Source organism: Alosa pseudoharengus, unplaced genomic scaffold (assembly GCF_046254945.1).
Source record: "Alosa pseudoharengus isolate Yale_2024_CS ecotype anadromous, Long Island Sound unplaced genomic scaffold, YU_APseudo_1.1 YU_APseudo_1.1_scf_11, whole genome shotgun sequence".
Taxonomy (NCBI): Eukaryota; Metazoa; Chordata; class Actinopteri; order Clupeiformes; family Clupeidae; genus Alosa; species Alosa pseudoharengus.
This window is the reverse complement of record NW_027468576.1, coordinates 28668812-28680439: the sequence shown is the minus strand read 5'-3', so window position 1 is coordinate 28680439 and position 11628 is coordinate 28668812. Positions and strand designations below refer to the sequence as shown.

The 11628-nt window shown below is 40.4% G+C and overlaps 1 protein-coding gene across 3 annotated transcripts; it reads left to right on the top strand.

Moving 5' to 3' along the window:
- The first annotated feature begins 8 nt into the window (after positions 1-8).
- matk (megakaryocyte-associated tyrosine kinase) lies at positions 9-11218 on the top strand. Of its 3 annotated transcripts, XM_076278707.1 has the most exons (12): positions 10-269; positions 376-489; positions 568-683; positions 3649-3868; positions 5707-5800; positions 6129-6194; positions 6428-6527; positions 6844-6928; positions 7498-7571; positions 7719-7914; positions 8030-8116; positions 10763-11218. In XM_076278707.1, the coding sequence occupies exons 1-12, from the start codon at positions 261-263 to the stop codon at positions 10952-10954; spliced, it is 1353 nt and encodes a 450-aa protein (XP_076134822.1). In that variant the 5' UTR covers positions 10-260; the 3' UTR covers positions 10955-11218. The 3 variants fall into 3 exon arrangements, with proteins under 3 accessions (XP_076134824.1, XP_076134822.1, XP_076134823.1); XM_076278708.1 differs by lacking the exon at positions 10-269 and having other exon boundaries at positions 400-489; positions 573-683; XM_076278709.1 differs by lacking the exons at positions 7498-7571; positions 7719-7914 and having other exon boundaries at positions 9-269.
- The last annotated feature ends 410 nt before the right edge of the window (positions 11219-11628 follow it).

Sequence of the window (11628 nt, the reverse complement as noted above, 5' to 3'; positions counted from 1 at the left end):
GTGACTAATAGCCTACGTGACTATCTGGCGGAAGTTGGTTTTAAATGTGTGTGGGTGACAACTGTTGGATGTCCAAGAGAGTGAATCGCAATTTAGTCAAAAGTAAATGTCCTTTTCAATAGCCTAACAGTCGTGAAAAATGCTGACATTTGTCAATATAATAGGCTACGCCTTACCTGTCATGGAGGAACGAGTGCGATGATGACTACTTGGTCAAAGAGAAAATACTCCAATGTAAATGTAAACAGCTACTCTTGAATATGGCAGTGGTGAGTATGGCTATGCTTGATGTCCGGCTGTTGACCTTGTAGGCTACGTCCGTCGGAACCTTTAGCCCAGTGAAAATAACATCATTTGTGCTTCTTTTTTCTAAAGAATGTTCTGGTGGCAGGTGGGCAGTGTGTCGCCAAATGTAACCACTTAAAGCTTAAACCTGGTGAAATTGCTTATCATAAAGGAGATATCCTTACTATTGTGGAGACAACGCAGGTAAAGTCAACTTTGATGTGCAGGCTAATACATTAACCTGACAGAACAAATCAATGATAGGCTACTGTGTTTTTTCAGGACAGGGGTATATATAAAGCCTATAATAACAAAACGGGAGAAGAAGGGCTGGTTTCTTGTGGTAATATGAGGGAGAGAGAGGCTATCCGCATAGACTCCTGCCTCAGCCTAATGCCGTAAGTTTCCACATTATTTTGTTTAGGTCTTTCTCGCTGAGATAAAAAGCGCAGTAAGCTGTGCGATATACAGATGGCAAAAGATCATCAACTTTTCTTACACTTTGAGGGGTAAGACTATCCATTATTGGAATGCATGGTTTGTCCTTTGCAAACATCTAACATGCAAACTTTCTGCCTATGAAGTTTTGGTTGGTTTGGTCAGATTGGTTCCCTGCAGTAATACAACGGCATGTATACAAAGAGACTCTATACTTAGAGAAATGAAAGTAATGAAGTAAAGAATAAATACTGACCAAATGATATAGCCACAACTATTCAGGGGGTCATTTCTAGAAAAGTTAGCAACGACATTGCTCAACCACCATGGTACGACGCAACTTGCGACCAAACAACGACACTGTTACACCTGTTTCCAGAAAGCATCGTACCTGTGTCGCAATTCGCTACCTCCGACGTTCGAACACCATAGTTCCAACAACGTTGTTGATGATGCAGCGATACATATCATTGGTGGAAACAGTGACAACGTGTAATACCCCACCCCCTAGAAATGTTCTGTCACGGCCTATGTCGACATGTTTCTAATCTAAACCGAGTGATTAATGTTGGTATTGTCATTGCCATCAGCCAAAACCTAAACCTATTGCAAGCATATAAAACAGTTAACTTAAGCAGACCAATATGAGTCATTAGTTGTGTTGAATATCTGTGTTGGAAAAAATATATAGCCTGGACAAATATCTGGGTATTCCATAGGTTATCAACTCGTGGTTTAACGGCAGCGCGTTGGTGCACTGCGCGCTCGGCCGGAGTTCGCAGCCTTTCTCTTCTTTTCATCTTTGAGTAAGAGTAGGCCTACGAGACACAAAAATAGGTTTTGACCATACATATTTATGTATATAGTTACTCTACTTCGAGAGACCATAGGTACAATACATCAGAAAAAAACAATTGAATCTACGTGTCACACAGTTCACCTGTAGCGAGAAGCAAGAGGACAATCTCACATCATAAGAAAATCGAACCTACAACGTTGGGATAATAAGTCATCTGCTTTAGCCACTACACTATTTATCACTGCTGATGTAAGGGACTGTGAAGATTATAATACTAAAAGCAAGGCAATACTTGAATTAACATAAATAGCAAGAATGAGCCAAGTAGGGGAGTCAGTGTCTTAATCGAAATTAAGCTACAGGATAGATCAATCATTGAGTCACGAGCAGGGCCTGAAGTTAACTTTTTTGGTCACCAGCCACTGTGGCAGGTGAATTTTGAAATCCACCTGCCACAGTGGTTTTTTACCAGCCAAAATTATTTTGTGCCCAAAATAAAGGTGAACGACTCAGAAAATGCATAAGAATGGTTCTTGATCTTGTACAGAATACACATTACAGTACTCAAGTAGGCTAAAAGTAAAAAAGTACTTTGTTAATAAACTACTCAAGTAGGCCTAACAAGTTACTTTTTTGTAGGCCTACATTTTTATATTTTTGATGGACCTTTAAAGGGATACAAAAGTATCCTTTATGCCTATTTGCTTTTCTCCTCCTCTGTAGGCTAATCATATAGTCAAACATATTTTAAAAGCCCAATTCAAATATATTTTATATTTATATTTATATATACTTTGTCATAGCCAGAATAAGCATTACGTGGCTATGGATTGAAAAGCAGTCTTCCAATACATTGCAGCTGATTCTTCTGCTTTGCATTGCTAGAAGTCTGGTTATAACTTCACCATACGGGTAGACCTATATTTAGGCTATAATAGCCTAGGCATATCCACTCGGGCAGAGCGACTGTCTGGGCAGGCTATCTGTTTTCTCAGCCGACCGTCTCATGTCATGTCCTGCAACATTGAGGCTACATAAATGAATGCTAGGCTTTTTCTAACTTGTATGCTCGATTTCCAGTGCATTTGATTTGCTTGTAAATTAAGTTGTAGGCCTACTTTCCTTGTCCAATGTGATTGTTGAACGATGCTGGCCAGAAATGAATATACGTAAAAGTTTCCGTGTCATGTCATAGCCTACCTCTAGTCTCGTTGCTACTCTGGCAGCCTCACCAGAAGATGCAGCAACTGTACGTCATTGTGTTAACTGAGCTGTTAGCTAGGCCAGGCATTACTTTTATAATCGTGGGCTAACGCATTCTGAAGCCCTGTTTCTTTTCTCCAAGGGAGAGGTGCGCTTTTCCCTCTTCGAGATACTTTCTCCAATAATAAACTTGTACTCGTAATGTAAGGCAATTGAAATGTAGCGGAGTAAAAGAGTAGATTATTGGCTCAAAAATGTACTTGAGTAAGAGTAAAAGTAGGCTACCGTTTTGAAAAAGGAAAGTCGTTTGCCGTTCCGCGTTAGGCTACTACCCACCCCTGCAAATGGGTTTGATCTCGCTTTCTTCGAGCCATAGCCTACAAACGGCAATCTGGACAGTGCATCTCCTTGCTCAGTGTTGTGTTGTCTTATTGGCTACCCGCCAACGTGGTAGGTACATTGACAGTTTCACCCGCCAATCACAAAAGTTACCCGCATTTGGCGTGTGGGCGGGTGCCAATTTCATGCCCTGGTCACGAGATAAACATCCACTTAGCAAATTTTGGTTAGGCGGTTGTGATTTTTGGTTAGGCGCCCCGGACACCAACAGGAACTACCAAGGAACGACACAAACTGTGCGACTGCCTAGGGGCAGTAGTTCAAACGACCAAACTTTGCGTCCTTTTTTGCGATTGAGAGTTCGAACTACCTTTTCTAGAAACACCAAATCCAAGAACGATGGAGCGTACTACCAAGGTTGCGACGCAAGTTAACAAACGGTGCTTTCTAGAAACGACCCCCTGTTCAGTGTTTTTGCACAGATATGCACAGCTTAAGTTCACCAATACTGTCAAATTGTCTTCAGATTACAAGCTAGTTTTGGCTCCACTAAAACATCTCTTCTGTTCATTCCAATGGGTTAGTTGGTTTCATGGGAAGATTTCAGGGCCCCAGGCTGTGAAGAAGTTGAAGCCTAGGGAGGATGGTCTGTTTCTGGTGCGCGAGTCCATCCGCCACCCAGGCGATTATGTCCTGTGCGTCAGCTTTGCTGGGGAGGTCATTCACTACCGAGTCATCTACCAGGACAACAAACTGACCATTGACAAATCACAGTTCTTCCATAACCTTATTGATATGATTGAGGTGGGTGCTCCATACACCTGTACCTGGTTTCTGAATTTAAGATGTGCATTCTTTGGAAATTGTTATCCATAACATCCTTATGTATATGTAAACAATAGAAACAATTTTTATTTGAGTTCTTCAACGTCTTTGAAACAGCCACTTCTTGGGATACTGACAAAGACTTGCAAAGCATTCACGTTCAGTATGTTTATGTCTCATTTAACTGATATTAGACATAAATATGGTGAAATGACAATGCTGTGATCTTCCTATTTTATTCAACCATATGCAGAATATTGCACTCTCGGCTACTTTAGGTAGGCTACCTTGAGCTATAGATGTATAGATGAATAAAATCAAATGAAAGCCTTGGTTCCAACCCAGTCATCATCCCCTTTTGAAAATAATAGACTTAGTCATGCAGATAAACTGTATGGGGAAGAACAGTGAGATAGTGGTTTGAATGAGGACGCTACTGCGGATCAGCTTCCCTGCCCTATCTGTCCTTCTCAGGAATGTGGAGTCTGACTTACTTCCTCTATAGTAGCCTTTTTTAGCATAGTCTTTAGTCCCCTGGCTGAAGTTTCTGTTGGTGTTGTCAGTGACAGTGCCACTACAAACTCCAAAAGACTCTCAGTACATCAAGCATTACCGTAGACCTTTATCTGGACCCATCTCCCACATCTCTGTCACCATCTCTTTAACTCCGTCATGTTAAGGATACATATCAAGATCAAAGACTACCAAGAATCACTACCATTTTGTAATTTCCAGTGCACAAAAACCATTACGAAAGTTAACCATGGCTTTACTATGACAAAATAACCATGGTTTTTCAGTTTAATGGTTTTTTGGGTAATCATGAATATAGTTTGTCCATGTTTTTTTTGTTTTCATGGGACAGTGGCGGCTGGTGGTTCTAAACATAACAGAGGAAGGAAGGTGCACTTGATTGGTGTTGGTGACAAATACATTTATTTACATTTATATTCATTAATTTAGCAGACACTATTATCCAATGTGACTTATATATTTAAATTATATTACAAAGTCAATTGTCCCTGGATCAATTTGGGGTTAAGTGCCTTGCTCAAATGCACAATGGTGGAAGCCAAGAATTGAACCCACAACTTTTCTGGCTACTGCATGCTAGCCTAGCTCCTTAGGTCAGACCACCCCTAAGAATGTCAGAACAGCTTTTATAGCATACATTGCCAGTTAAAATGCTACATAGTAAATACTGCTGCTTTAAATGTGTCTTGCTAGGTGGCCTACATACTCTATTGCTCACATATGCCACCAACACCATCACAACCTCACACATTTGTCACCAAAACCAATCAAGCGCACCTTTCTTCCTCCGTTATTTTTAGAACCACCAGCCGCCACTGTTAGCCGCATTGTGTATAAGCCGCAGGACAGTGTTTTATGCATACATGGTTTTATGAATCAAAACCATATTAATACCATATTAACTGCCCCCCATGTATTAACCTCATAGTTGAAGAAATTTTGCAAAATCAATGTATAAGCCGCGGCTAATAGTTGGGAAATTACAGTAATCCTGATAAATCTGGACAAACAAAAACACTATATATTAAGGTTGTATATTAGGTTTCAAATGCAGGTCTACGGACTGTGCTGAAGCCACTGATGATGGCCCTTTCATATCGGTCTATGGCCCTCTAGACAACACGTAGATAACTCTAAATCTAGCACTATTTCTTCAAGAGTGTAGAAATGAATTCAGACATGAGGTCTGTATTATTTCTTTGTATTGATTTTAGACATTGTTACAGTTGCATCTGACAAGAATGTTATTTCAGCATCTGTTTCCACTTACTTTGTTTTTAAAGTTTTATTCTAAAAATACGGGAGCCATTGCTACCATTCTGCACAGAGCCAAAGAGAAAGAGGGAATCAGATCAGCTGAGTTAGAGCTATCTAAAAGTAAGTGTTCATAATATATACAGATAATTTTGGCTTCTCTTGTTCTTTATATATAAAGTAAATACTACTGTAAAGCTTTATTTTATTTTAGCCCTCTGACGTTTCTCTTTACCTTCCAAATTCTCTTTACCTTCCAAAGAAGAAACTTTCCCTATGTGGAATTACACATGGTGTCCATGTGAAGCCCTCAAGGGTTGTAGATATCATGTATTTCAATGGATAGGTAATTGAAACAGATGAAACTGATGGACTTTTAGATAAAAGTCAGTGTGATCATTCATTGAGATTAATTCATTTGTCTTTTGTCTGTTGCTCCTTTTGGTCTTAGCGGGATGGCTCCTCGATATGGACAAGCTCATCCTAGGAGCAAGCATTGGAGAGGGAGAGTTTGGGGGTGAGTCTTTTCACCTTTAAAAATAAGACATAATTTTAAGATGCGATATTGCAGTTTTCAAATATCAGACGATTAATTTGAAGTGAAATGCCATAAATGGCATGTCAGATGTCAGATAATATCTGTTTGGTGTGGATCAGATGCTACAGACTTCTTATTAATGATTCTTGTCAATGTAAACCAGTTTTTTACATCAGGCTCCAACTTACAGTGAGTCCTTCTTTTGTCCACAGAAGTGTATAAAGGGGAGTACATGGGCCAGCAGGTGGCAGTGAAGAACATCAAATGTGATGTTACAGCTCAAGCTTTTTTGTCAGAAACAGCAGTTATGACGTGAGTTTTACTTAAGAAAGTGCATTATGACATTTTCTTCTATATTCTATTCTATTCTATACACCTTAAATTAGAACCATTTTCACACACATTTGTCTTAGATCACAGTTGGTTATTCAGTATGGGTGGTTTGCTATATATATTTTGAGGTTAGTGTTATGGTAGTATAGTCTGGGAAATTTCTTAAATCTGCACAATAAACATCTGTTTGTTTACAGAGTACACAGAGGTAAAGTAATTGCAAAAATGATTAAGAGCTCATTCTATTTAGTGGAACATTTTTAAACTCCCTTAATTGCTGTTTTATCACCCATAGGAAACTCCAGCACAAGAATTTGGTGAGGTTGTTGGGTGTGATTTTACAAAATGGACTCTACATAGTCACAGAATTGATGGACAAGGTAGGTGTATATCCAACTAACTTTGTTGGTGTATTGTGCTTATGAACATTAGATTATGTTCTACTAGACTAGACTTGTACTACTTATTAACATTAGATTATGTTCTACTAGACTTCACTAAGTGTGAAAACATATGAGCAAAAGTTAATCATTAATAATAATAATGCATAAAGGCCTTAATAAGGGTTATTGCAAAGTCCTTTTAGGCAAGTCCCTCCACTCGGCGGCCATATCGCAACGCTTTTTGGGCACTTATCGGGCATCTATTTCGGCAGAAATGTGCATGCGTAAGGCTTCACGACACCAACCTAGCTCCAGCAGCGAGATCACAACGCATGATTAGCACGATGTCTTCACAACACACCACATTATTGGCTCAATGTATTCACAACACACCACATGATTGGCTCAATGTATTCACATGTCGACGTTTTGCCGTGGAAGGGGTGGGATAGGTGTAGACAACTGCCATTTTGGCGTTACAAACTAACCCCATGCATTTCTATGGAGGAATTTTTGAGTGCTGTGTCTCCTCATTAAAAAGTCTCTGGTTATTGTCTGTGTTTTAGGGCAATCTTGTGAATTATCTACGCACAAGAGGGCGCTCTCAGATCAGCTCAGGCCAGCTGATGCGTATTGCACTGTAAGGCTTTGTCTTTTTCTCCCTCCTGTGTTACTCTGGGTAACACTGCCATATGTAATGATTGAATGAAACATTTCATAGAGAGCCAGAGTAGACAGTTTGACACTGTTTGTGAGACTAGTGTGCTATTGAATTTGTTGTTATCAGTGACATATGTGAAGGAATGGAGTACCTCGAGTCCAAAAAGTTGGTTCACAGGGACCTGGCAGCCCGTAACATCCTGGTGTCCGAGGACACGGTGGCCAAAGTCAGTGATTTTGGGCTCACCAAAGGGGACTCAAAGGGCTCCGAGCAGGTGAAGTTACCTGTCAAATGGACGGCACCAGAGGCTTTGAAGAAAGAGGTGGGGTTGGGTTGGTTTGAGGCGTTCACTTTGTACTGTGCTTATAGAAATGCCAACAGCAATATTTCATATTCAGTACTGAACAACCACTGTGCTTGTTGACTGTTTGTTCCAGAAATTTTCCACTCGGTCAGATGTTTGGAGCTATGGGATCTTACTGTGGGAAACATTTTCCTACGGCCGTCAGCCTTACCCAAAGATGGTGAGTTAAGGCCAGCCCTCTCCACCTCAGGATAGTCTGTGGTCAGTCAGGACTTGGGAAGGGGTTAGAAACATTCAGCTGCATGCAGAATGTAGTTAAAGCAAATGAATGGACAAGACTTCAGTAGTTCTTCTCAGAAGGGCCCACTTGGCTACATGATCAGCTCAGAGACACTGTTGGAGATCATGGAGATCAACATTGTTGGAGATCAAAATTCTTGGTGCATCAGCTTTGATGGGATATTGGGGGAAAAGAACCAAGCAAAACTCAAAATTTGATAGGAGTCAAAATTGAGATTTACTTATTTATGGTTATGGTTATGATTATGATTATGATTATGGTTATGGTTATGGTTACGGTTTTGTCCAAAGCAACATACAAATACAAAACAATATAATACTTTTAAACAGGGAACAAATTTAAACAGGGAACAAATTAAGATGTTGGTCAGACTATAATAAGGAGAATAGCAATAATTAACAACCATGTCAATTCAATCAATAGCCTAATGAAATAAACAATGAAAAAAAGGGAAAATAGCAATACTAAACAATAATGTACATTCAATCAATAATATAATAACAATAGCATGGTAATACTGTATTATGGAGAATATCAATAACAAACAATGTCAAATTAATCAACAGCCTAATGAAAATTAAACAATACTATACAAACCATAACACATAAGAAGTGCTTAATGAACTGTGCATGTGGAACAGATATTTCTTTAGACCCCTCTTAAAAGACCCAAAATTATCACAGGAACGGAGAGCACTGGGCAACTCATTCCACCAACATGGAACCACTGAGGAAAAAAGTCGTGAATTTGACCTAGTGTTTATGACTGGTCGACACAACAGGCGTTTTTCAGAAGACCGCAGTGGGCGGTTGGGGAGGTACGTCTTGATCATTGAATTAAAATAACAAGGACAATATTTACTGTACAGTTTTGTAAAAAATCTTAAAGACAGTAAGAAACGGAACTAATAATGTAGTACAGGCAAACTATAGTTTTGGGAGTCATTTTCATCATGTTAAAGATGTCTAGACAAATGCTGGTTGAATCTCAGTCATCATAGCTTGCATGTGGGAGTCTGATGATGGTCACCTGCTTCCATTGCATGAGCCCATCTTCTCCTTTGCCCGCATTTCCATCAGTTACTCACCACACAGGTATGTGACACAGAGAAATCAAAGCGGTTTCACTAAGCAGGTAATAAAGGCAGGGATAAACCCGGATTAATGCTTGTGGGGCTTGTTTCTACGGCAACAGCTCCTCATGGCAGCAAGCCAGTAGAGGAAATGCTGGGGGGGAGAGTGGGGTGGGGTGGTGTGGGGTGGGTTGGGGTGATGGGGCAGCATGGGCCAGGGATTATCTTACTTACAGATCCCTGTGTTACACATGGTCCTAAAGGCTCATCGAACAAACCTTCTGGCCCACGCACCCATACTACCAGCTACTTTTTTCAGTTTGTCATTCGTGACAAAGGGTCACTAGACAGGTCAGGTCAGCGAGTGTCCTTAATGCGCCCAGGTCAGGGGATGAACAACCTGTTTCTAAGTGCATAAGCATTGTCAGTTTTTAAAGTGGTTAAACCTTTCGGTTTCCTTTATTAGTGTATGACTGGATATGAATATTTCTTGAATTTCCCCTTGGGGATCAATAAAGTATCTATCTATCTATCTATCTAATATCCTTGGGTTCCTGTGCTCCTCTTAGTTTATAGTGCTACGTGGTGAACCGTGACGGTGGATTAAGTTCCTAGAGAGCTCTAATGAGAATCATAAGTCTGTTGCACACCTCCATTACTCCTGTCTCTGGTCTCATTGACATTGACATGGACTCAGACAGGAACAAGCCAATCTGCACTGTAACTGCGTCAGCTCACCCGCCACTATCACTTCCATTGCGCACTTCCGGTGGTGTGACATGAAGAGATCTTAGGGTGGATAAAGTTTGAGGTTCCGTAACAGTGGAGACTTAAAATGTCATTTTACAGTGAATGTTCTTTTCAGTGCCATCGAGGGGAAGGTGTGCTGTGCAAAATGAGAAAGAGTGGCGGAGAGTTCTAGCTAATGAAATTGTCAGAGGTACAGGTTCAAATGCATTAATCAAAGTCTGTTAACAGGGCATGCTCAACTCAGAGCCAGTTATGAGTCTTATTACAACCTCATCAGGATTTAACTCGTTAACTCTTTGTCAGTGGTACACAATCCAGCCTTATTTTTAGTCACTGAAACTAAGCCTTATTTCTGTAGTCACTGGACTGACCCACTCTCCTCAGATGACCTTAAGTCTCCACGGGTTGCCAGCCAACAGTCCACTGTACTTTGCAGTCGAAACCATCTCTTGGGCTAGTTTCATAATATGCTATAAAGTCTATTTGTGGTGCTTAGACTGACAACAGGTCTTTCTGTGAGTCAGAATCAATTTAAATGTCATACCACCAAATGCACAGACATATACTTGCACAAAATCATCTAACCTGATGTATCTAAGGGGAAGTGAAGAACCTTTGTGCAGGACCCAACCATGCAAACAATTTCCATATTGAGTTTATTATTGAGGAGAGAAAATATACCGTGATACAATTTGTTTTCATAAGAAAGAAAGAAAGTGTCCCTCCATGTTTGCTGTTGCAGTCCCTGAAAGAGGTGCGTGAGCGGGTGGAGCAGGGCTACCGGATGGAGGCCCCTGAGGACTGCCCCCCTGCCCTGTACCAGCTCATGAGGGGCTGCTGGCAGGACGAGCCGGGGAAGAGGCCCTCGTTCCACAAACTCCGAGACAAGCTGCAGAAGGAGATGGACCAGCTGGACCCTCCAGCAGAGTCATAGACATGGTGTCAGGTGTGACATGTGCTGTACTACTACTACTGGATGCCGTAATATATACTAATATATTTCTTAAGACTTTCTTGACCTTTATATTTTCTTTAACCTTTGTACTGAATCTTTATGCTGTATACCGAATTGATTGTTGCTGTGCTTTTCTGTTTATCATTGTGTAAATATAATTGTGTAAAATTCTGCTTATATTTGTAAAGAGGATATGTTCATGTAACATGTAACAAAGATATTACATAAAATGTGTAAAGATGTTGTAGATGGTCTGCAGCATTTTTGTAGCATTATCTGGGTAATGCAGAGATGAACACAACACAGGCGCGCCTGCAGGTGTACGTCCGTACGCACTGTGCGTACTATCAAGCTACTCAACAACAGAACATTTCCCTTGTGTGTGTGTGTATTCACACCAAATTGGCCTACCATACCTTCCCAACTATGCACAGTATCCCTTTAGCTGCATGCCATTAGGCTATTTACCATTTTCTATTACGTAAAGTTAGTGAACACGTTATCAAAATTAACGTGCACGCATTTTGTTTGTGCAGGAGAGAGAATACGCACGCAGACACGCAATAGGTTACTTGTTGTTTTCTTTTACTCGGCTATCTATATATGGTTATCAGCACACAATGTTGAGCTAATTCACTAACTCAATACTCATC

What these genes read in the sequence shown, in the direction of transcription:
- matk (XM_076278707.1), top strand. An exon ending in ACCTTATTGATATGATTGAG is followed by an intron (nt 3,869 to 5,706) that starts GTGGGTGCTCCA and finishes TTGTTTTTAAAG; the next exon opens with TTTTATTCTAAAAATACGGG. An exon ending in CAGAGGCTTTGAAGAAAGAG is followed by an intron (nt 7,915 to 8,029) that starts GTGGGGTTGGGT and finishes TGTTTGTTCCAG; the next exon opens with AAATTTTCCACTCGGTCAGA.